This window comes from Castanea sativa, chromosome 3, assembly GCF_040712315.1.
Source record: "Castanea sativa cultivar Marrone di Chiusa Pesio chromosome 3, ASM4071231v1".
Lineage (NCBI taxonomy): Eukaryota > Viridiplantae > Streptophyta > Magnoliopsida > Fagales > Fagaceae > Castanea > Castanea sativa.
The window spans coordinates 2,384,466-2,410,765 of record NC_134015.1 but is presented as its reverse complement, the minus strand read 5'-3'; the positions used below and the strand labels follow the sequence as shown (position 1 = coordinate 2,410,765).

The 26,300-nt window shown below is 33.9% G+C and overlaps 1 protein-coding gene and 1 long non-coding RNA gene across 2 annotated transcripts in view; both read right to left on the bottom strand.

Moving 5' to 3' along the window:
* The window catches only part of LOC142627920 (uncharacterized), a 74,302-nt gene that overhangs the window by 9,545 nt on the left and 38,457 nt on the right, over window positions 1–26,300 (bottom strand). The window lies entirely within an intron of this gene.
* LOC142627915 (putative disease resistance protein RGA3) lies at window positions 10,540–17,800 on the bottom strand. The gene is made up of 9 exons (XM_075801818.1): window positions 14,835–17,800; window positions 14,309–14,367; window positions 13,648–13,779; window positions 13,312–13,489; window positions 12,580–12,718; window positions 11,873–12,425; window positions 11,607–11,680; window positions 11,406–11,492; window positions 10,540–10,580 (listed from the first exon to the last, which is right to left on the bottom strand). The coding sequence occupies exons 1-2, from the start codon at window positions 17,640–17,642 to the stop codon at window positions 14,320–14,322; spliced, it is 2,856 nt and encodes a 951-aa protein (XP_075657933.1). The 5' UTR covers window positions 17,643–17,800; the 3' UTR covers window positions 10,540–10,580; window positions 11,406–11,492; window positions 11,607–11,680; window positions 11,873–12,425; window positions 12,580–12,718; window positions 13,312–13,489; window positions 13,648–13,779; window positions 14,309–14,319.

Here is a 26,300-nt window from a genome sequence, read left to right as displayed (position 1 = left end):
GTTATTCTTTCTTAGATCTGCCTAGGAATTCTTTCCCACTCCCTCTGTTATTAGGATTTTCAAGAATAAGATTGTCATAAAGGTATGACAATCTTTTATTTCTACAAAACTCTTTGCCCTCAAGGTATGTCAATTTCTCTTTCTAGCTATTATTTCTTTTGTTTTTCATATTCTAATTTTTATTTAAATTTTTGTATAGTGAGTTCTTTTGTTTTTCATATTCTAATTTTTGTTTAATTGATATTTTTCGTTTAATAATCGAATGTTTCATATATTGAGGTTAGGGATTTTTGAGATTAGAATCCTAATGTGCAATCAAAGAAGAAGAAATAAAGAATTGTTTAAATCTTCTTATAAAAATAAATGAAAGTTACGTTTGCAAAACATTCATATACATCTTAGAAAAACTGTGCTCACTTAACATTTATTCCCAAAAAGTTACAAATATTTGTTGGATAGTACTTAATTTATTATGCATGTTTTTTTAAGAAGATTGTTCTGCAAGTTTCAATTGCTACAATTTGAATATTATTAATGTTCCCTCCTGTTTTATGATATGATGACTATTGTAAATAAATCAAGATTAACACGAGTTAGCGATTAGTATGACATATTATAAAGTAGGTGTGACAATAGATGAGAAGTTTTTCTGGATCATGATTGTCTCATCACTTCTTTGGGATGGGCTACTCTCACAATTTTATTTTATTTTTAAATTCAAGCTATCCATGTTTAATTATGAAAGTCTTGTACACCTTTGATTAATTTAATAATCAGCATCTACTTCAAGATTAATTTTTACAACGTTTACTCTGTCATCTAAATTAGCATATGAGGGATTGTATTTGCAGGATTTTTATTATTTAGAACATATTGTAAATACCCTTTTTTTAGTGGAAATTTTGCAAAATATCCTAATTTAGGATAAATAGTTGTGATTAACTCCCTTATTTTTTAAATAACAAATCATTCCTAGAAGAATGTATCACTTGTAATAGTTGTATGGAGCGTTCCTCTAACACTTATGAATCACACACTTAATGAAAGTGACAGTCCATGTAACTACTACTAGAGAGAATTCTCTCTTCCTAGAGACTTTAGTAATAATAGATGTATGATTTTACTTGTAAAGACTATTTATTCATTAGAGAGCACAATATTCAAATATGAAATATCATGATTCTTAAGTTGTAAATCCCATCATTTGTAAACTTGTTTTCTCATCAAAGTAATCTCATTGTCCTTGTTTTTGGCAATAAATATAGCAAGTTTTGGTTATACAAGATGGGAGAAATGGTCATGAAGACAATGCCAATTTGAAGGAGGATAGCAATTATATGCAAAAACAGCCAAGTTAGTTGACAGGGAACTTCAGGACCAAACTTGCATGGAATTCCCTTTCTTTCTCTGTCAAACGTTAGGTTAGTGAAAGAAGGAAAGCAAGGAAGGAGGCCTGTCCATTTCAAGGGCAGGCTTCAACAATGGGGGTGCTTTTCTAGCCACACTACAAAGTCTTCATCATTAATTAAGGGCAAACTATGAAAAATGACAAGGGACCCATGTTGATGCCTGTGATTTAGGGCTGTAAATGAGCTGAGCTTTATCGAGTAGTGCATGTTCAAGCTTAGCTCGTGAAGAAAAATCAAAAGCTCAAGCTTGGCTTAAGCTCATGACAAGCCTAAAAATAGTGTTTGAGCTTGAGCTCGTGGAAAAGCCAAAAAGCTTGAGTTTGAGCTTGACTTGGCTTGGCTTAATCAATTAGTTGAGTCAAGCTCAAGCTCAAGCTTAAGTCAAGCTTTTGAGCTTGACTAAAAAAAATACATTTAAATCTCTAAAATTATGAAAAAAAATATAGTATATTCATTTTATCATGCATCTAACTTTGAACACAATCCGAAGAGGTTGGTTCTTGTATATATTCCTCTTTGATCTGTTTACAAGTATTATTCTTGTTTCTACAGTGTTTTTCTCTCCGTTTTCGATTCCCTTTCTTAAGGACCTCTTTTTATTTTATACTCTCTTCTTCCTTTCATCTCCACCCTCCACATGTAAATTAGAATGCTAGTGTTGATCCTTGTCTTATCAGTACTTTCCTGAAGTCTTTGGAGGTAGCTATAAAATTGAAAAGTACTATTCATACATCACTTACTTATTAATGTGGTTAGGAAGTTAACTACAAAGTATTCAATGCAAAAGTAACTTTCTCTTATATATTTTATAGCTTCTATTTGTTCTTTACGTTCAAAATGCATGTCATTATCACTAAGGCTTTGTTTCTGAAGCATAGACACTCACATAAAGAGAACAAAGTCTTCACCATTGGATGTGACTCAATTCTTCATTTAGGACCAAAAAAATTGTTCACTTTTACATTGTGTTCTCCTAGTGAATTTTAACCATGCTATGATCGGTTTCTTCATAAATTCATTGGACTGTTTAATTATAGTTCATGATAAAACTCATAGACATAGCTTTCATTGAAAACTTATTTAATCAAAAAATAAATCTCTTACTATGGAAATTAAATTCCAGGAGAATTTTATTGTGTTAGTAACTGACCTGGAACATGAAGCCAGTTTGCATGATCCTATGATTTTGAAGCAATAAACTGAATTGTCACTTGCAAGCAGTGTCCCTTGCCATTTTAGATAATTGTATGTAGATTTGATTTGGTCAGTTGTGCCAGTGGGTTTGGCATATATATGTAGCACCCCCAACTATGTTGATGCTAGGGACTGATCAACCATGGTCACCTTACATGTTTGTCTGTTTAGACTTTTGGAGTTTAGACTATGATTTGTGCTCTACTGCTCTAGATAGTTTTTAGATTCTTCATGGGCATTAAATTTGTACCTAATAATTGAATTGTGCCTCTAAGGTATGCATTCCCTAGTTTCATTTAAAAGATTCAAATTATTCTTGGTTTCTCAAATTAGCTAGTCTGTCACATTACTGTTAGATCTATCGCTTGAGGTTGCTGCAGAAATGTCAATTATTGATAACAAAGCCTCCACATTATACTGGGAAATTTTTTTGGAAGTCTTCTATAAGAAAAGCATATCTTCTTTTTAAATATAAGAGATTATTTTTTTATGTGAATAGTTAGTGATAGTATTGGAGTATTTTTTATGTGAATAATATGTTATTTTTATGGTATTGAAGCATATGAAAACTTTTAGAAAATTAAGTTGGGCATGAACGATTTACATTCAGTGATAAAATTAAAATTAAATTACAAAGATATCTTTATTCATGTTCTTTATTTGTAAAAAATTCATGTGACTACTTTGTACTTTTCCAAAAGTATGATTGACCTTCAAATTAGTTACAAGGGTGAATGACATAGACATTTGTAGAGTTAAATATGATTTTAGATCCAATTATCACCATCAAAAGGGGCTTGAATGAAGTAGGAATATTTAATATTTCATCATTCTTAAGCATTAGTTTTGCTAAATGAACTTGAGAAAATTCTAATAACTTCTTCCTTATTTTCTATTACCTAGCTGCTAGAATTATGGGGGGAATATTAGAAAGCATAACCTGGTTAATGTTAATCAAAAAGTTTTGAGGGGGATTTTTTCAATTTTCGGTAAAAGTCATTTGTCCCTCCACAATTCTGTCTACTATAAAGAAAGAATTTTGATTTAATCTTGTTTTTGTCTAAGTGATTTCGAGAGAGAGAGAGATTTCACATAAGCTACTCCTTAGGAAGTGGTCACCATGGTGTATTAGTTTCAAATGTGCCCTTACACACGAGTCCTTAACACTTCATGAAGTGGTATAACCTCAATCAAAAAAATCAGTCACCAAGAATAGCATTTTCCTCTTCAACTAGTCAAAAGTCCAAAAATAAGTCTGCCCTATTTTTTTTGTCCCCTGCCTTTATGTGACAGTTATTAAGAAAGTTGACCAAAGATGATTGCTATGGTACAAATTGACCACTTGTAATGAGGAACATTTATGTGTGGCTTGTGTTGCTATAATACATTTATGGTAAACTTGTATTTTAATTCCTATATATAGGTGTAACAAATTAAACTCCTACAGTTTCAAATGTAATAAATTAGACTCAAAGATTTGAAAAGGTAACAAATGAAGCCCTAAAGGTAACAATTGGTTTTTTTTTTTAAACCAAATATCTTCTTGTCCAAACTCAATTTCATTCTATTTAAATGGGCCGGAATTTAATTTGTTACTTTTAAAAACTTTAAGATTTAATTTGTTACATTACATTTGCAATTTTCAAGTTCAAAATATAATTTCCCCTACTTCTAGGGTCTTGGGAGGGGGAGGGGGGGTTGGTGTGGTGGTGACTAGAGGGAAAATGAGTTTTTCAATAACCCATTTTTTCTTTGTACTTTTCCCCTTCCTAACTCTTTTTTTTTTTGGTATGATTGCTCTTCCTAACCTGTGAGGTCATTTGTCAATATTTTTGGCTGAATTTCCTTGCCCATCAAGGTGTTCTTTGGTTGTATAACCTAGAAGATATTTGGTTTAAAAAAAAAAACCAAAAACAAAGCATGATATTAAGGGTGTGCATCTAATCCACCAATCTGAAGAAACTGACGCCTTTGGTTGGTTTTCATGGGTTGGGTAAAAATTTTATTTTGAGTCTTGGATTCAGGTTGATAGTTTTTATTTCTATTTTTTTAATACATTTATGTAAGGTTGAATTTATTCAATCATGTGTTGGCTTTATTCTTTGTCAAATTTGCTTGTAATTCAGCACTTAGAAACCCTGTATTTAGGTGAAAATAATGTAAGGGTTGTGTGTGAGAGAGTGTGAAGAAACTCAAGTTGTGTGCATTCAAGAGGAGCCTCATGACTAGATCTCGCGACTGGCAAGTCACCAAAGTGCCACACGTGTGAAGCATGCAGGGAGTTGAAGGGTCACGACAACTGGAGCATTGCAAGACAAAAAGTATAGTCTGACCTGATAGTTAACTCGCGACTCGTTCTAGTTGTGAGGCCAAGTCGCTAGAATGCCCTGTGTTGCTGAAAACTGACTTTTCACATTCCATCTCATACCCTACTATAAATATCCTTATACCCACGAAATGTAATGTGCGGAAAAATGAGTCTATTGAGAGAAAAACCCTAAGAGAGATTTCTACAACACACCCATCCTATTAGAGAGAGCTACTCATTCTTAGAAAGAAATCTTTGTAGTCTCTTCTCTTTCCCTCTCTCATTGATATACCCATTGAGATGAGATTTGTACCCAAATACTACCCACACCCATTCAAAAAGTTGAGAGTGTCTTTGGAGCTTTGGAAAGTATTGGAAGATGCCAAGGATGGCGGATGCAACATGGAGCTTATTGCAAGATTCGGTAAGCTAGAGAAGATAAGGTTCGGTGTAACCTTGTTGGAGCAAGAAGCTTGGAGGGCTTAGGTGCATCTAATAAATTAGGCTTGGAGGGTCTATTACTATTCATGTATCCCAATTTTATTCTCTAGTGGATCATTTGACCACTTGGAGGGCGGCAGAGAGGTTTTTCATTGAGTTCTTCAGTTTCCTCTTCGATAACACATCACCGTGTTATCTTTGTGTTTGCATCTCTTTTCTCTTACTCTTTGCCTTTTAATTACTGCTATATTTGTGATTATTGTTGGTTTAGAGTGTTTTACCAATTTGGGTTTAGCTCATATTCATCATTCCGCACATATATTGTTTGTGTATAAGCTTGTGTTGGTATTTTTGTATTTGAGGGTCTAAACGTTCATTGGTGTTTTATACATTATTTGAACTTTCAATTTATTTGATCTATCCCAACCCACCACACACACACACACATATTAACCTTATTTTAATATTTTAGTTTAGTTCATTTTTGGTATTTTCAAAATTAGATTAGTTTCGGAATATAATTTAGACATATTATTTGAATTTTAATAATTTATTAATAAAAAAAACTTAAATGGTTCATGAAAATCTTTTTTTTTTACAAGAGATGAAACATTCTAGTATAACATGACCTTAAAGCGGGTTGGGTTGAAAAAACCCTTCAGCTGTATACCCCAGCAATCATGATACTAAATATGCTAGAATTATTCATTATTTTAATACAAAATGCAACGAATAGTCAATTTTTCTTCTCTGAATGGGGAAAACATTAACAGCAGCCTTCTATGACTATTGGTGCACCGCCCACTCATTTTGTCCCATTTTACACAGTTTGTAGATAATAGAGAGAGAGAGAGAGAACATCAACATATTCTTTTCACTTCAAGTTCCGTGCCCTCTAAGTGAAGTCACTTCCACATTCTCAAATCCTTCTCACTTCATTCTCTAAGTATCCGCATGCCAAACATTTTGACAAAGTTTGTATTCACTCTTTTTCCTTCTTTTTTCAACTTAAACATAAATGCATGAATACCGTCCCACTAGTCGCAAATCCACGCAATATATAGAAAAATGTAATAAAAGTATTGTATAAGAATATAATGTAAAATTTATAAGTTAAGTAGTGTATTTTGAATTCAACAACAATACATAAATTAAATAATTATTTTCAATTTTTAAAAGTTTTATATATATGAAAAGTGTAATATAAATATATTAAAAATATTTTGTTTTAAAAATATACCATGATTAGTTGACTAATTTGAACATATCAAAGAATATTAAAAAAAAAAAAAATGTACATCCTCATTCCATGGAACACATGTAACTTCTTATATTAAGTTTAAATTATTAAATATGTTTAGAATTGTGACATTTCTTTTTCAAAAATAAGTATAATGTCTACAATATTGAAATTTGAATTTTAATGTAATCTAGTAAATATTTATCATGTTTATTACTTTTTTAAGGCCCACATCTCTAACTTCTAATATCTATTTGTTTCTATTTTTTAACCCAAAACTAAAGAGTTTGGCACAAAAAGAATAAAATTTCATAATTTCCAACCCAAAAATTAGGGAAAAAAGAAAAAAAAAGAAAGAATTTTTGAGCCCCAAACTGAAAAAGGCAACTTAAAAAATATCAATTTAAGACCAAGTTAGACCAAAATGATTGAAATAACCAAAATGAGCCAAAATGCTATGATGATGTGACTTAACAAGAGTGTAATAGTAATAAATGATACTGTTTATCTTTTAGATATTATATAGATTTCTAGCATGCACCACTTGTAGCAATACTTAAGCATCAGTTCAATTTGGTAACGATTGCTACACAAATATTCTCATTGAATAAAGAAAATATACCTGGTCTTTGACAATGAATCCAAATATAACCCCCCCCCCCCAAATGAATACGTTTCACAAGTACATACTCTCATTGACAATTCACTTATCAAGTGAAAATATGTCAACTGAAAAGGGCTATATACTCATATTCAGCAATAAGTCCAAAAAAGACAATTATACCAACAAGAAAAGTAATCCTCGCATAATGAGTTGGATTTGCATTTCCAAACAATATTTCTGAAACACCATCAACAACCAGTCTTTTTTGGTTCTTCAGTAAATAAGCAAATATATTTTCCACAAAAAAAAAAAAAAGAAAAAAAAATCAATTCCCAAACAACTCATAGAAAGACATTCTAAAAATGATGCGGGTTGAGATTTGAACCTTGACCTTAGAAAAAAGCCTGACCCCAAAGATCTTTAATTAATCACAAAATCAACTTGACATAATTACAACTAATTGTTTAACACTGATCACCATAATTGTCTTCTACTCATGTTGGCTTTTTTGGACATTCGGAACAAACAAGAAACTAGTGGACGGGTTCTTGTGTGTATACTGCCATAAGATTTCCAGAAAAATGGATTCATATGTTTCTATCCTTGGGCAGGAAGCAATGCAACTCCCAGAATTGTAACATTTCTGCATGGCTTTGAATTGTGCATAGGCAGGGTTCTTATGTCACAAGCACCATACATGTTCTTGTATGATGCATCAGAAATGGTAAGTGAAAAGGTATGATTGGGGCACTTTTCACAGAAGCAGTAGTATTGGTTTAAATAATTGGGTTTTGAATAGGTCACTTTGGATACAACACCAGAGCCACCTTGCCACGTTTTGATCCGAACATCAGTAGAGTGTTTGATGATTGAGTCCCTCACTGTTTGAAATGCTGGCTCGGGATTTATCTCTGCTAAGACTGCCAAATGCTGCATAGGTACAAGGATTCAGTCAGAGAAAGGGACTAGTGACAGATTTTTTGCCACTTAATTAAGCAAAAGTGGATTAAAATTTGTGCAAATTGATACCTAGATTTAGACTGGTAACCTCTGAATTTTATACTACAATGAAGAAAAGACAAACAAGGAAGTTTTCTACTACATCGCATTCTATTAGATAACTAGAAGTGCATATAAACCAAAAAGTGATGACCCTTGGGTGTTGGTATGGTAATGGTAGCAATTTTGTACGTTGACTTTTTTACAACTTGCAATTATAATGCAGACTATATTTTCAGCAAATAAAATCAGAATCAAGCAGTGAATGACCTAATTCCATGACTTTCGCTGCATGTATCATTCCTTATATCCAAATTGTATTCCAATACAATCATCACCAGCATTGAAGGTATAAACCCAAAAGTATGAACTTTTAATATAGAAAATACATAGGGAAGTCAAGAACAAGGATTTAAGAGCTTGTGGAATAATATGCCAGTGGATATGAATGAATTGTATATTTCAAATTATTGAATATCATCCGTGTTGGGACTATCGACAAGTGATTTTATGCTAACCAATTCTAAAGGGATATTTTGAAAATGATCGAATCCAAAAGAAAACTTGGGGCCGATGTTAGCTCAAGTCCCCTTACTTTCAAATCAGAACTAGAAGCAAAACTTATGGCTGGCATTAGTAAAAAACTTCAATGAAAGAACTTCTACAGAGTTTAACATCCAAAATAAATTCCAAGCTACTTTTTTTTGCATCCTAAAGCATTATCAATATTTATTCCATTAATATAGGATGTCAACATTAATGAGGTATAATTAGAAATAAAAAGGCTCAATTTCCGAGCCTGCCATGAATATTCCACCATTTCTCTCATCTGCCATCTATAAGACCAGCCCTGTGCAATAACATCACCTAATATGTATGAAGATCAGACTCTCTTGCGTACTAGTTTTTGGTGACCATACTCCAAATCTATCTGGTTCCAGAAGAGTTCCGTCAATCTTCTAATTATCAATCCAAAATCAACTAACAGGCTTAAAGAGAGGGGAAAAAAAAAAAAAACCTCAGCTTATAACCATATTACTAACACAGCCAGAAGGATGAGATGGGATTGACAAGGCCCCTCGAAAATTGTAGTTTGTACCATGAAGGAATGAATATTTGGGTGGAACAAGCATTGCAAACCTTTTGGCTTGGCAAGCACTCCAAGCATTCTTGAATGCTTTGGAGTCATAAATAACACCATCCACAACAGCAATGAAAAGTACATTGAAAAGAAATAATGCACGGATTCATGTGCCTCAGCTAAGTATTCCTTCTCATGGATTTAGATTGTGTTCCCCTTTTCATAAGTATGAGAAGACAGATTTGAAGATATTTAGCTAAATATAGAACAAATTCTCTTTATAATAGAGTAGAACTCTAAACATAGTACACTGAAGTACAAGCCAATTAACTTAATTTGACTATAAAGGACGATGCCAGTTAGCGTCTCAATCATTTTAAACCAAAACTTGGACTTTAGACAGCTTTTTGTCTCAATCATTAGTCTTAAGCCAAAATGTTATGGGTGAAGCAATACCTGTATAGATTTCTTGTCAAGCAGGACTCCACACAAAGGGAATGCCATGTAGTAGCTTAAACCAATGGACCAGAAATATATAGGACTTCATTTTTACTTATTTGGAGTAGTTAGGGGAAATAAATTTTCTAAATTTACAACATAATAGAGATACCAAACATCCAATGGATAATGAAAAATGCATTTTTTGGCCCAAGAATGAACATTTTTGTAGAGTTACCAAATGCCACTTCGATATGGAAGCAATGTATTTATAGGTGCCTTGGGTTATGTATTTACCCTAAATAAAAAAATGAAGGATTCCTAGATTACATTGATAGTATAAATTAACATCGTCTTAGTCCACATGATGAGATTGATATGGAAAAATACAATGAAATCATCTTCCATGAGACATGTACACTTTCTGTTTTATTATGATATAATATTGAACTTCATATTGATTTTAAAGGATGACATTAGAATATTTTTTTATAGTCAATATGAAGTAGACACCAAATGTATTATATATATTGTGCACACAACAAAATGTTTAAAAATGAAGAGTGTAGTGGTAAAACCTATAGGCTGCAAAACAACAGAGTATTAGGAATATACCTGTCTGGAAATGAGATTACTCAACTCACGAATAAAACCTAGAGGCTGCAAAACAACAGAGTATTAGGAATTGGGAGATTGTTCAATGGGTAAAATAATGAGCCCATTTGTTTGAAAGATAATTGTGTGTGGCAAAAATTAAGGAGAATGAAAGGAGTTAGATTGATTACTCACTGACTGTGGTAGCACACATCTACAACTGCATACCGGTTTTCCAATAGTTCCACCAAATAGAACTGAGAGTAAAGAATCTAAAGAAGAAGAAAATGAAAAATTAAATGCTCAAAAGAGACAGAGAAAATAGGTTATACTATTAGAATGCAATAGTTGAATTTTCAAAATATTGATCCAATAAAATATTACTTAATGGTGTAACATCCAAAAGTTACACTAGGTGTAACTTGATCCTTACTCTATAACAATTACTCCAAATTGAAAATATCAAATAGCAAAGCATACAAGCAGACAATAAAAGTCGTGTCCAATTAAACACTACCTCGTCAACCATCAGATCAAATATTTGGCTCTTGGCATCACACTACCAACATCCCAAACTTGGCTCAGGGTCTTGTGAATTATGTGAAAGACAACACACCATAATTTTAGTTACCTATGAATGGATCTTGTCAGACCCATACCCATGTAAGACTTAAAGCCAACTACATAAGCACTAGGACCATCAAAGAAAAGCCAAATATGCAAACTAAGCAAGTTGATCAACCACAATATAAGCAAATATTGATCTTAAAACAGAAGATGAAATTAAATAAATCAAAGTAGAGATAATTAATAATAATTTTTTGTATTTCCCAGTCAAAAGCTGTAGGGAACTACTCAGAGGAGTTAACCTGATGCTCTACTAAAAAATCTCAATATTCTTACCATTAACACTTCAATCTACTGCTTTATTTTAAAGCCAAAGGCAAAACAAATAAATCAACTAATAAAAGAGTAATATTTTGGATCCTATATGTATCATACACAGTATTTAATAGATATGGGTTACTATGTGTGCTCCAAAATCAGCATCAAGACGAACAAAAAAAGAAAAGATAATGATAGGGAAAATGAATTACCTGCTTGAAACCAAGCATAAAATTTGCCCACTCTATATCCCTAGTAATCAACAAATTGAACCTAGCAAGAAGGAGTGCAACCTGGGCCTAAATAACTCACAAAATACCAAGTGAAACATTAATCATATGTTACAGACAGTGGGTGAAAAAGATTAACTTTGAACATTAAGATCTTGAAAGAAACTTCAAGGCAACCTCAACCTTTCCCATGCTTTTTCCCCTTTGTTCTTACAGGGATTTCTCTGAGCTAATTTCTTACTCCACACATGCACAACCTGTATTTCAATTTTCACAAAAATAGCAATAGTAAAATAGCAGAAAAAGCACAATGAGCAAGCTGATGCATTTGTTAAAGATAATGACAGATGGAGCTACTGAACAATCATATCACAACAACTTCAATAATAATAAATCTACAGATTAATTCTAAAAATAACAAACTAACAGCAACACTAAACCCAACTCACCTCATTTGGAGATTTTGGCTCCAGAAAAGCTGAGTCAGACTGGCTCAGAGGTGGTTGATTCAAAAGTCGTTTGCCTTTGTCCAAAAAAACCTTTTCTGCAAAGAGGTGCCCCCGAATACCATCTTCCATATTCATGTTGGTTTTCATATGCTGTACCAATTTCCGCCTTCTTTTTCCCTTATAATTTTTCATTTTCCTATCAGCAACCCAAAGCTGTACAAGAAAATCTCTGTCCAAGTAATTATCATTTTCAATGCTGTGTCCATACTTATGAGACACATCTATCTTGCTCTGTTTCAACCAAGGGGCATTTCCTTCTAAACCACCAGGTAGCTTATATCCCCAAACAAGATTTCTTGCCAGAACCATATATTCTTGAAAACCTATAGCTGTACCCCACAAACCATCTTGTGAAAATGATCTTGCTGGAAATGTCCCACTTTGAGATTGCAAGTACTGAAGGACTTGAACCTTCTCAGGGGTAAAAGCACCATTTTGATTTTGATTTGTAGTATGATACAATGAGTCACTCCTTCCAACAGTTTTATTGGTGCTGGCAAGGCAACATCAACCCTTTGTCATCAAATAGAACTGTCACAGTGCTAGCAGAAATTCAATTTGCTAACTACTAAAACTCCATGTGTTGCAGGAGGAAGAATGGAAAAACACAGATTTTTAATAAAGGAATAAATAAACAAGATATATACCTGTTGGGTCACAGAAAGTGTCCGGCATATATTTTCTGTACACTTTCGCTTGCACTTTGCCACAACTGTGTTATGTATGAGATTCTGAGTTGCAAAGAAAAAATGGCAGGTTTATGTGATGGTGACAAATGGTGCAATGCTACACAATAAATTTCACAATTTTTTAGCACTCAACAGGATATAATGGTAGCAACATCAATTTCATCTAGAATCACCGTTATCATCACTTAATGACATTCAAATTACAGACTTAACACCTCAACATGTGTGAAAATTGGTGTCAAATTGTTTGTGTGCTTAGACTTTCTCTTATTTTGATTTAGTCAAAGTTTTCACGTCAATTGTGGTTGCATGGATGGAAGGGGTCCCCTTCTTCATTCAAAACCAGTTGGGATGGACAAAGCAAAGGAAATTGTGACTTGGAAATTAGAACTGGTTTAGTAAAAAGGGAAAGTCTTGGTACACGCTCGTTATTTCACATTTTGTACACATTTTATTTGAAATCATGTTCTGAAAACAAGATTTTAGTTCAAATTGAGAAATAGTGAAATAGAGTTTTCAAAATCACAATTTTTGTTAAATATTCCTAAGGTATTGTTCCTAGACTGATGGAGATCAAAATATTCCTAGGGTATTATTAGGTTGGAAAAAATAAAAATGATTGACCATAGAACAAAAAACAAATGCAGCAATAAATTAAAAATGAAAAAGAAATAGAAAGGAGATAGTTACCTATACAAGAAGCAACATTTATGTGCCTAGATGAAGAAAGTTTGGACCGGTCCTATCTTCTCCACTCCACTTCTTATGGTGTCCTTTTCAAAATAGGCAACTATGGATTGCAGCAAATAGCAAGTATTTATCAAATTGCGCCCTCTACCCTTGGTAGTAGAATCTCACTCTTCCTCATCTTCATTGACAAGAAACACATCACTAAGACAAGAAATCTATGTGCATCCAACATCAAACTTTAAAGTTGAAACATCAAAGCCTGAAGATTAGCAACTATACATTCAAATCCTCAAAATTAAGGATAGAAGGTTGCATAAGTTGTAGATTGTCAAGTACCTACCCAACCTTTCATGCGTCATACGATATGCAAGCTTTACTGCCACAATAAAATGAACGCATTTCTTCTGTAGGTCTTACTCAAAAGTGCATCCATGTGTGAAATTTTGCTCAACCACAAAATATACTTCCCTACATAATAGAATTTGATGTATGGTTTAAATGAGGCCAACAAAATTAAACATCTAGCATGAGGTTATTATAGATGGACAAAACAGTAAGAAAAATCATCTCAATACAAAAGATAAAAAATAATATTTGGATATACCTTGCAATAAAAGAGAACATAAGGGGAAAAAAAAAGGGAAGCTTGGCAATGTTTTTTTTTTTTTTGACAAATTTATAATTATGTTATACTGGTGAAAATTGCACAGTTCTTTAAAAATGAACAACATTTTTTGTATCACTTAGTAAAGCAAATTAAAATGAGATGCAAGGATTGTATTAAGTTTAGACACAAGAAAAATCCTACTCAAAATTAAGTAAAATAGAAATTCTGGTTGCAAATACTGGGCCTACTAGATTGAACCATTGCTGACAGTCCTGTTGTAAGTTTGGCCAAAAATTGATAAATTTTGAGAGATAATGAAAATAATTAATTAATATTTCAGCCGTATGACAAAAGCAGCAGAAGAGGAAGAAAGAAGTAGGAAGAAGTTACCCTTTATTGGTTCAGACTTGCAATGCCGAATGAAGCCGACGATGAACTTTGCTCATGCCCTTAAGAAAACCATTGCTGACAGTGTCTTTGTGAGTTTGGCCAAAATTTGATAAATTCCTGCAATATCATCTAAATCAATAAAATGAGCAAGACCCATAAAAAAATTAAACCGCAAATGAAATAGAAAGAGGTAGGCATTTGATTTTGAGTTGTTTACATTTAAATGCAAATGAGTGAAAATCTAGAGACACGTTCATTTGATTATTCCATCTGAAAGTCTAGACTTTATTTTTTAAATCATTTTTGAAAATTTATTGTACCCATCAACCAATTTTGAATACATCACAAGCTAACTGAATCTAAGCAACAACAATAAACTACGCTAACTCAAATTTATAAGAATATGTTAAATTCATCAATGTAGGTTGTGAGTAATTTATTTTCATAAAAATGAGAATATTTAATTGATAGTATATATTTGCAAAATAAATGAAGAGTAAGGAGATTAAGAAGCAGAATGAGTTACCCGTTTAGAAAGTTCTAGAAGATGGATGTTTGGGATGTGAGAAATGGTGCGCCAGTCCTCTCCTGTCTCTCTTTGGTAACGTTTCTCGATGATTGGACAGCCAACGATCACCAATTTATTCAATGGAATTGTACGCAGGAAGTCCGGTAGCGACTTTAACTTTCTGCAACAATAGATTTCCAACTGTTGAAGACGTGGCATTACAGTAATACAGTTTGCGTCTTCTTTTCCTCCAATCCCAATCCATTCTTCCCACTCCTCCAACCACACAAACTTGAGATGTTTCAAATTTGGGAATATTATGTCTTGTTTCTTGTTTTCAGATTCTATTCCCAAAAATTCAACACCCACTTTTTTCAGACTACACATCCCTATGGTTAACAATTCGAGGAGCGAAAACTTCCCCAAAGGAGGCAAACTCGCAACCGAATAGATAGAAACCATTTTCAATTTGGTCAAGGACATCAACCAATTAGGAGACATTGTGGTGCCCTGGTACCAATGAATGTCTAACAGCTCCAAGTCTTGAGGTGGCTCTAACGCATTTAAAAATAATACATCCCTCTCCATTCTTTTATCATTGGGGTTGACGGCATTTGGAACCCTATCATCCCACCATCCTCTATCCTTCCCTTTCTTAAAAGATAGTTTCAATTCACGAAGGTGTATCTTCTTCTTAAGTTGTGCATTCTTGGCCTCACTTATATCTACCAGGTTCCCCAACCCACGTATTTCAAAACTCCCTTGCAGGTGGTTCAAATCTTTTAATTCTCCGAGTTTACATCTTTCGCTATCCTCGTCACTTATGCTAAAACATTTTAATGTTCTAAGAGAAATCAATCTTCCAATCCCTCTTGGAATCAGAAAATTTTTTCCAACAAGATGTCTTAAGTTAATTAATTTACCTATCCCCTGAGGTAATTTTGTGAACACAGAAACAGAAGCCGGGTTAATCTCCAAATATTGTAAATTGCATAGATTACAAATGGCTTCAGGCAATACCTCATTGCACTCAAACAAAATGAGATACCTTAAATGTATTAAATTTTCCACGGTATGCGGAAGTTTCATTCTACACTCCAACTTTAACACTCGTAAAAGTCTAAAATTTTGGAATAAATTGGATATGTTATAACCACCTTGATTAAAAAAAATGAGGGTGCGTAGATTTTTGGCACTATCAATGGACACAGGAAATTGGGTTTCTTTTGGAATTACTAATCTCAAATGGCGAGCATTATTATAATCTGATTGCGACTCTATGTCACTATTGATTATAAAGCATTCATTCTTAGTAATCAACTGTGCAAAGTCATGCACTATATCATGCATTTTGTACCTCATGTGCTCAAATTCTTTGGATTCTTGGAAGAAAGAGCGAATGACTAAATTATCAAAGTATTCTCTTCCCATGATTTCCACCTCCATATTTCCCTTTGACTCAACAAATCCATGTGCTGTCCACATATGTACCAACTCATTAACATTAAAAACATGATCTTTTGGAAAGACAGCACAATATGAGAAACACCGTTTCAGTGGTGAGGGCAAATCAAAATAACTAAGTAACAATGGCACAAAAAGACCTCTTTCAACATCTTCTAATTCCCACAAATTGCTATCCAAAACATTCTTCCATTCTTCTTTACTCTTCTTGAAATGCATGAGACTCCCTAGAGCTTTTGCAGCAAGGGGCAAGCCTTTACACTTCTTTGATATTTGCTTGCCAAGGACTTCTAGTTGCTCACATTGCTTAGGATCTTTATCAAAAAATGCTATTTTACTAAACACCAACCAACAATCTTCCTCAGACAATTCCTCCAACTTGATCGTATTTGCACTTTCCATCATCTTCGCAACTTTGCCTTTACGTGTAGTGACTAGAATTTTACTACTTTGGGAACCACAACTTTTGAGTGCATCTCTAATTGGCTTCCACATTGCATAGTCTTCAGTCCACACATCATCAAAGACAAGAAAAAACTTCTTTCCCCCGATTAATTCACAAATTTTTTCCAATAGATTCTGCAATTCAGTAGTGTTAAAATCACGAACTCCCAAAGCTTCAACGATAGCTTTTGCAACCCTACATTGATCAAAGGGTTCGGAAACACAAACCCAAATTCTTTCTTCAAAATGATCCATCACCTCATGATGATTAAAGGCTAGCTGGGCAAGTGTTGTTTTTCCCATACCGCCCATGCCCACCAAAGAGATGACATGGGGGAGTTTTTCTTTTTCAGTACCCTTGCCCAATAGAATGCTCACTAAATGATCCTTAACCCTATCACGACCAAGAATATCAAACACATCAACATAAGAAGTAGTTTTTGGCCTCTCAACTACTTCTTCAATGGCCCTACTCAATTCAAACCCGTACATTTCCCTCTCTTTGTTAATATCATCTAATTTTTCGTTAAGTTCTTTTATCTTATGAGCAATATCACGATGCTGAAAAAGATTAGGAATTGAGATGAGGGACCATACCTTCCTCTTCTTAGTAGTGCTAGTTTCAGCTTTTTCTTCGTCTTTTTGTTGTTTCTCAATCTCTTCTTTGATCATGGCAGTGTTCCACTCATCCAACACATCGTCCATCTCGTAGGATACGCATTTGAGCTTATCTAACCAAAGCTTCACAGCTTCCTCCTTCAGCTGCCTCTTCTCAGCATCATTGAGCACTGCCTGGATGGTACGGAATTTGGTTTCAAGCTTTTGGACTTCTTGTTTGACAGTTGCAGTCAAGGTGAACTCTGAAGAAATGAAAGAACCAAGCTGCTCCACAATAGCAGAAAGTAAAGCACGAGCCATAGATTGGAAATGGGAAATTTGCTGGATATCACAAGAAGAGAAAGAAGAGTCTGTGAGAAAGAGTAGCTAGATGATAAATGAACCGGTTGATGATATTCAGGAGAAACCAAATCCTGTTATCAACGAAGCCCTGGTTTTACATTATTAGTCCACACTAGTCATCTATTATATCCAGCGCACTGCACAAAGTCTTTAGCTCATTTATTGAGAAACAATGACTCTAATAAGCGTGGCTCACACGCTGGGGAAATTCTTACCTAGTCCTGGACTACAAGGTCACCAAGCTGACCTTGTAGTCCCAGACAATAGAAAAATACCACGTCAATAAATATTCTGCTGACATCATTTAACGAGCACAGCTCATCAACCATGGCAGCCCACCAACGTTCATCCTCAAAAAAATAAAAAATGTTCCAAACGTTAGTCATCAGTTAACGTTAGCTTTAATAAAAAAATAAAATATCCAGCCATGTACTGATTTTGGAACTCTCTAGCATTTCCACCCGTTCCCCTTCCCCTCTCTCAGATTTCCTTGTTCATCATAACCACCGTTCAGTTGCCCTTTCCTTCCACTTGACGCTGACATCGCCGGCACTTCCAGTAAGTTTTTTTATTTAGTTATATATTATAATTTCTATCTATTTCTGTCATTTTAATGATTTTTTTTCCAATAAGCCTAGTTTGGTTGCTGGGAAAACGAAGGAAAGTATTTGTCAGATTTAGGGGTTGTGTTGATCTGTTCTTTTTCGAACCCCTAAAATCTTCTCTTTCCAACTCCTGACATTGCAAGAAGACTTTTTATTCTCTATTTTTTAGTTTCCTTTTGTGTGCCATTTTTCCCCTGTACATGTTTGATGAAATGTCTCAATGAAGATGGAGATTCCTTTGTTCTCATACTATTATCTATCAACAAAATGTATACTACCTTGTAAAGGGTTTTTTTTATTATTATTATTATTTTAAATGTTTTTTCGGATTAGATAACAGTTGGATTTTTGTTGTAGTTTCATATGTAGAAACATAAAGCTTCTATCTTTGCTTGGCAAACAACTTGCTGCTATGTTTGTCAATTTTAAAATAAATTCTTTGCTGATACGGTAATTGAAATTTTGGTCTTGAAGTTCTTTTTTTTTTCTTTTTTTTTTTTTTTTTTGTGAAGGTTGTTGACTGTTAGAAATTTGGCAGTGTTGCCTAGATGTGGTTAAAGGAGTCTTGGTTCGGCTCATTTAGTCTTGGAATGCAGAACAAATGTTGTTCAAAAAGTCCAATGCATAATAGGCGCTGCTGAAGGAGTCCAATCTGCTGGCTGTTGTTATCAAATTGAAAGAGATTATAGTGCTCTGAATCATCAATGAAATTCTTAGCCTCTGTTTGGTTCCAGAGAAAATAGAAGGAAAAACTTGATGCCATATTCTCAGCCTCTGTTCGGTTCCAGAGAAAATAGAAGGAAAAACTTGATGCCAAATTCTTAGCTTCTGTTGGGACCTTTTTTTAAGTTGTATACTTTGTTTACTTATTACACATCAATAAAATAGGTAGGTGTATTTTCAATCAAGGCAAGAGTTAGCACTAGCAGTGAGGATTGAGGATAGCTTTTGAATGCTCAAATTGTTTGTTATCAGAGAATTTGTGTGTCCTATTTGAATTCTGCAATCCATCTTTAAAATTGTACTCTGCAATTGTCATTCATTCATAAAGATATTCTTCCTTAATACATAACTTTCACTTGGCAACAAGTCAAAATAAATCCAAAGAGAACAAATGTATTCCTCAAAAATAAAAAAACAAACAAAAGAAACTTGGTGTCATGATAAATGTCACTTGGCTCCAAGCCAAGAATTTGTGCCGGATTTGTGAAGTTCCTAGAGTTCTTGGCTGCATGACATCCTCGGTCTTCTCACCTGGAAACATATAAGAATCATATTAGCATATTGAATGGAACAAAAATAAATAGATTAACATTCACAAAAACCATTCTAATTATTTTGTATTGATACAATCACACTTAAAAACCAAACCCCAAATAAAATAATCAATAATGAAGTATACCTTTGGAACTCTCTTATCTAGAGACTCTTGGATTGCCCCAACCTTGCTGTTCTACATTGTTGACCATCTTTTGTATATAAAAAAAAAAAGGAAAAAAAAAAAGGAAGTCATCCTTAGGAACAAGAAATAAGTAATAAAATTGATAATGCAAATTAAAAAACTCAAACATAATAATAGTTGTAAATAAAAAGTTTTATTAAAAATAAAAATATGGCATATATTTAGTAAAAAGAAGAAAGAATTTCTTACGTGAAGAGGATGCATCCTTAGACGATTTTGCCTTGCGCTTCTCAAAGTGGCCTTTAAGTCTATCTTTTCGTAAGCCTTTTGATCTCACACATGGGGGATTTAAAACTGACACATAATTTGATAAGTCAAGCATTTCATCAGCTGTATTGTGCTCTACAACTTCATTTTCTTCCAAATTTGCATTTGAACCCAACTTTGACGACTCTCTTTCGATTTTTTCATCAAGTCCCAATAGTATCTTTTGACAAATGCTTTTAAGGCTATCATCCCTTTGGCTTTTGGATATAATTGTATTAGCTATACGTAACATGCTATTACGCCACACTATCTCGGCCTCTTTAGCATTGCTACTTGAATGATCGTCTTGTTCATAAGCCATCATCCCTTTCTTAGCCTCCTTTGTCCAATGTTTCAAAATGTATTGGCTTGGAATTTTAGTCAAATTTTTTAAATTGAAGACCCGCAATGTATGACAACAAAGAATTCCCAATGACTCATATTTCTTGCAAGAACAAGAAATGTTGCTTATGTGAACAAGATCTTGAAAATTGGGTTCTTCCATGCTTATGTGAACAAGATTTTGTCTCTTTGCACTAAAATTTTTCACTTGATTTCACTAAAAAACCACTCATTTGTTTGTGGTCACACACTCACACTGTGCACTTATTTTTTTCGTCGGCACTGTGAACTAGAAGTAAGACTTGTGGCTTTTCAGTGAGAACCCTAAAAGTTCTCTTTGTCCTAAGTTTCCACTGAAAATAGCTGGCCAACACCTTTTTTATATTTTATTATTTTAATAACATTAACGTTAACGTTTATCGTTAACTTGATGTCTAACGTTGAGCTTCTTTTTTTTTTTTTTCATCAGCACAGCCACGTGAAGTCAGCACATCAGTCCCATGAGCAGTACTATTTAGATGAGCCAGCAATTTTATCTTAGCTTGTTTTGTTCTTATTGGCTGGGACTACAAGGTCAGCTTGGTGACCTTGAAGTCCGGGACTATGTAAGAATTTCCCCACACGCTGAAGTAAAAGAAAAGCTGAAGGAAAACAAAAGAGGCTATTCGGTCCTGGGAGTAGCTGAAGAGAAGTTCCACAGCGTGCAATAGCTCTAATCTCAGCCCTTGATATAATCTTACGGCTACAGTAAATTGACCCATCAGCGACCTTTTTTTTGAGCGATCCTTGTCACATTCTTTTCTCTCCATTTATATGAGCAGTCAAGGTGAACTCTGAAGAAATGAAAGGACCAAGCTGCTCCACAATAGCAGAAAGTAAAGCACGAGCCATAGTTTGGAAATGGGAAATTTGCTGTATATCACAAGAGAATAAGAGTCAGTGAAAGAGTAGGTAGATAAATGAACTGATTGATGATATTCAGGAGAAACCATATAGCAAATTCAAAAGCAGGGCCCTACGTTATCTGTTCACACTGATCTATTATGTTCTCTTTGACCTACCCACAAGGCACAAAGCGAAGTGAATTTCCCCGCTTATTTGCAAAGTAATCAACTTCTTAAAGTTGTAGTACTATAGTCAGAGTGTCGTGTCGACCACGATGAAAGAGTTATAAGAACATTTGAACAAAATATCTTTTTGGTTCTATGTATTTCTGGTCAATTTTTACTATGGCTTTTAATTTTGACTAAAATACTATTTTGGTTCTTACATTTTAGATTTTAGAGTTACGATCAATTAATTTGATCTTTATATTTTCATAGTAGTCAATTTAATACTTATTATTTTTATCTTACAATTAATTAAGTCCTTACTGTTAACTCTTAACGAAAAATATCTACATGATAAGCAGTATGCACAATTGGCAAACTTACAAAATAATAATAAAATTTTGTAATTAACATAAAAAAATTGTTACATCAGCGTAAAAAAAACAGAAACAGAATTAATTCCTCAATATTTTTAATAAAAAGTCTTGAGAGTAAATTTAATTGACTTAATTCTCTCGTGTTCATTATTTATTTATTTTTTTTAAATCACTTTCTTGGCAATCAATCTTTAATTCCTTTTTCTGACGTTTATCCTCAAAAAAAATCTGTAATTCATTTTTTTCCATTTCTTTCTTCCACTTTCTGGGTAACCAAACACAACATACTCCTTGAAAACTCCACAAACAAACCAGAAAATCAAGTCCAGATCTGTGAATTGAAATTCAAAATGAAACCCCTCACTAATAGTAGCCACAACCCATCTCCAACCCAAAATGAAACTCATCACCAGTAGCAGCTACAACAAATCATTCAAAGAAACCCAATCACATCTGCCTTCAGCGATCCTAACAGTAGCAGTGGCAATGGACTCCAACCCAATGGTGCGACGACTAATCGGCGCGACGGAGGCTTGGTCCTCGTCGGTGGCAAGGTAGAGAGAGTGGAACAGGTGGTTCAAACTCTCCCCACTGTTTGGTTTCCGAGAAATCGTGAGAAAATGAAAAAAAAAAAAAATATATATATATATATATATATATTTTAAAAAGATTGGTCCCAACTAACCCAAATCGCTGGTAACGATGGGAATTGCTATTAAATTTTTTTTTTTTTGGCCATTTCTAATCTGGATATTTACTTTTTTTTTTTGGATAAAATCTGGATATTTACTTGATTTGTGGTCATTATAATTTAGCTTTAGGGAGCTGTTTCTGGGTTTTACTCCTTTCAGTTTGACTCTCTGTATTTCCAAGAGAGAGAGAGGACTTTGGGTTTGAATAAAAATCAAACCCAGCAATTTCAATTGAAAAAAAAGAACCCACCGTACAATGGTTGTATTGATTTTTTTTTTTTTAATGTTTAGATTGTGTTTGGTTGCCAAGGAAAGAAAAGAAAGTATGATTCTTATTATTTTTGCCTTTATAATTTCTTCTTCTTCTGTTTTTTTGGTGAGTGGGCCTTAGTAGGGTAAATCGTTGGCTTAGGGGTTTTTTTTTTTCAAAGTGTAGATATTCAGACCCCAACTGGGGAGCACACCCAGTCGGACCTAGGACAAGCATTTTGAGATCGAGTGCCCAACTACTCAACCAACTAACTTGGGTTTATAATTTCACATAAATGCTGATGTAGAAATTTTTTATGTTGATTAAATTTGTTTAATATTATTTTATAAGCCATCTAGGCATGAAGTATGCCAACAATGCTCTCTATTTGACATGTAAGTATTTTTCGTTAGTAAATTAATGGCAGAGACCAAATTGATTGTAAGTTAAAAATAACAGGAACCAAATTGACTATTATCAAAATATATAGACCAAATTGACCGTGACTCTAAAATGTAAGGACCAAAATGATATTTTCGCCTTCAATTTTTTAGGCTTCCTATTCAGCCCCTAATTTTTGAAAATCATTTTTTATGATGCGAAGAAAATCAGTAGGTTGGATGCTTTGGATTAGAAAGAACTACTGACTGTCTTGATGGCCTAAAAAAAAAAAAAAAAAAAAAAAAAACGATCAAAGGTGACCAGAGTCGCCGGCCAAGAACCCTCCGATAGCAAAGTTAGTTTTCTCTTAATAATTTTGGAGTTCCAACTTTTCAGGAAATGTAAAAAACGTACCTTTGTCTGGTCTGAATAAGCATTTATAGAGTGTCCTAGAAATAATTACTAGACTTGTAACCTCCCCTAGATTTGAGGAGGTGTGAGGGTTCAGGAATAACTTCCACAATTGTTTAAGAGTTACATTGTCCCACATAATGGTCACTGGAATTTATGTCTGTGATAAGGAGTTGTTGTATACACTCAGGAATTTTCCTAAGTGCCAAGACCTCGTCTAGGGGTCCTCCAGTCGAGCGTACCTCGCTTCCAAGGGAGGTTGTTCCTCTATGGACGACCTTCTTACAGACGAGATTGATGGCTTCCTTGGATGACACAGTGTGGTTTCGTGAAACTTGACCATGCAAAGCTTGTCCAAGCATCTTCCTGCATGGACGAGCTTCTTATGGACGAGGTTCTTACAACCTTTGCTTTCCTGGTCTTGTCCTGGACGACCTCCATGGACGATATTGGAGTTCGTATTTTATCATACCCATCAATTTTTAAAACCGTCATCTTACTAAATAAAAGTGCTTATGTGGCACATAGGATCCATAGTTAGCATGTTAGACACTAACGTGGTCATTAAAAAAAATTATTTGATATTTAATAAATGCCACTCAACATCCGAATAAATTAAAATTTATTTATTATTTTAGAAAATACTTATAATTTACCTTGGGTAACGTGAGAAGAGTTAGAATCTAATTTCCAATGTTAATTTTCGTGTTAAGAGAGAGATTGTTTAGTTTATGGCTGTATATAATGTGGGAGACTTGTTTCAAAAAATTGAAGTCTTGAGTTGTTATGGAAAATTGATCATTCATGGTGATTTAGCAAACTTCAAATAAATTTTTAAAAAACATTTTAGAATTTCAATTAGGTTGAATTTATATTCAGCCACATCATACGTGGTCTTTGGGTCCGTTTGGTTGGAAGGATTTTAGGGAGAATGTAAAGGAAATGAGAGAAATGTGGAGAGAAAATGGATTTTTTGGATGTTTGATTGGAGAGATTTAAGGTAGGAAAACTAGTGGGACCATACTATTTTCCCCTTGGGCTCATCCAAATGTTTTCTTCCCATATTAGGAAGAAAATCAGAGAAAAATGTTTGAACTAAAGCACCCATGTGCTGCAACATGTTGAGTTTTCTTGGTTTCTTCTTGGCACTTTTTTTTTTTTTTTTTTTTCCCGGTTTTGTCATTTTCTGTTACTCAACTGTTTCCTTTTTTAAAAATTTCCTTCTTTAGCTTTTCGTCATTTTCTAAACTTTTCATTTGATTTGCTTAAATATATTGATGATGCAAAAAATCGTCAGTTGAGTTCTCATCTATGTAGATGGACAAAGTGGATGGATATGTCTAAGGCAAACCTAAAATAAGATATGAAATAGAGAAATATGGATTCTATAGTGTGGTGTTTGCCAAAAACCCTCCAACGATGAAGTTAGAATGGAATTTAATTGGAATATCACAATGAAATTCAACTTTGGGAGTATTTTTGGGATTAGAATTGTGTATCTTTTGGTTCTCTTCCCCTTTGGCTTTATAGCCATCTTGTCTTTAATGAGCAACGAATCTCTACATTCATTATTATTTGTAACGGTTAATACATTACAAACTTATGCTTCGATTTGTGTAACATCTTCTTTTCCGTTGCTAGGTTTGTTACTCTTTGGCATAAATGCTCGCCATAGATGCGTAATGTATCTTGGGCTCATCCATTATGACTAACAAAGCCATTAGAGTTTGGAATGGTTACATACATACATGCATATACATATATATATATATATATATATATATATATATATATATATATTATTTTTTGGTTGTGTTTCATCTGTTTCATTTTTGTTTTTTTAGTTCATCTAGCTTTTCTTTCCTAATTTGTAACTCTCTTTTTTAGCAGAGGCATGAAAGTAAATTAAAATAAAATTACATTTTTCCCCCCTCAACTTTTCCACTCCTAAACAAAACACCATGAGAGAACTAAAAACTTTTCTATCATCTCTACATATTCTATTCTCTTACTTTTCCACCCCTCCAAGCAAATGGAACCTTAGTGATGGCCAAATTGGCTTAGCCTAAGACCTGGCCCTATCCAAGCAAACCAGATTTAATTTAATAATTGTTTCAATAAAACAAACATTCAAACTAAAATTTGGGGTCTTTTTCTTGTAAGGCACCTCAGGCAATGGCCTAATTGACTAAGCCAAAGCTAAAGGTTGCTTTTTCTTGTGTTTTTGTTTGAATATAGGACAAGAAAAATAAGAAGGCAGAGTACAAGCCTCAAGGTCTGGGACCTTAATCACATAACACTCTACATAACTTCGGTTACCATCCAGCTTGTGTTGTCCAAGCAAGCAGATCTTAGTTTCCCTTAGGTCAGACAAAGCCCTACCATTCTCCTCCTCCTCCATATGAGAGAGCTTTGGAACGAGAGAGTGTGTGAAGGTTTTGGTTGGTTGGTTAGAGAGAGTTTGTGAGAAGAAAGCTAGGTTAGGGAAAGAGAGCTTGTATTGAATGAAGGGGCAGCTACATGTTGGTCATATCATCTACACTAATATATAAAAGTAGCGAAGGGCGGAACAGTATTTTTGGCAATACATACCGTTTAGTATCTACCGCATGAAGGCAGTACAAGTCATGATTTTTTTTATTTTCTTTCCATTGTTATCATAACATTAGGTATGTGCATCTATAAAAGAGAAAATTCTTAGGTACACTTAGAGCACAAAGAAATTGTGCTCCCTCCTCTCACAATCATGGTGGATTCCATCATGAATTTAATGAGTAGACCTCACCATGAATGTGAGAGGA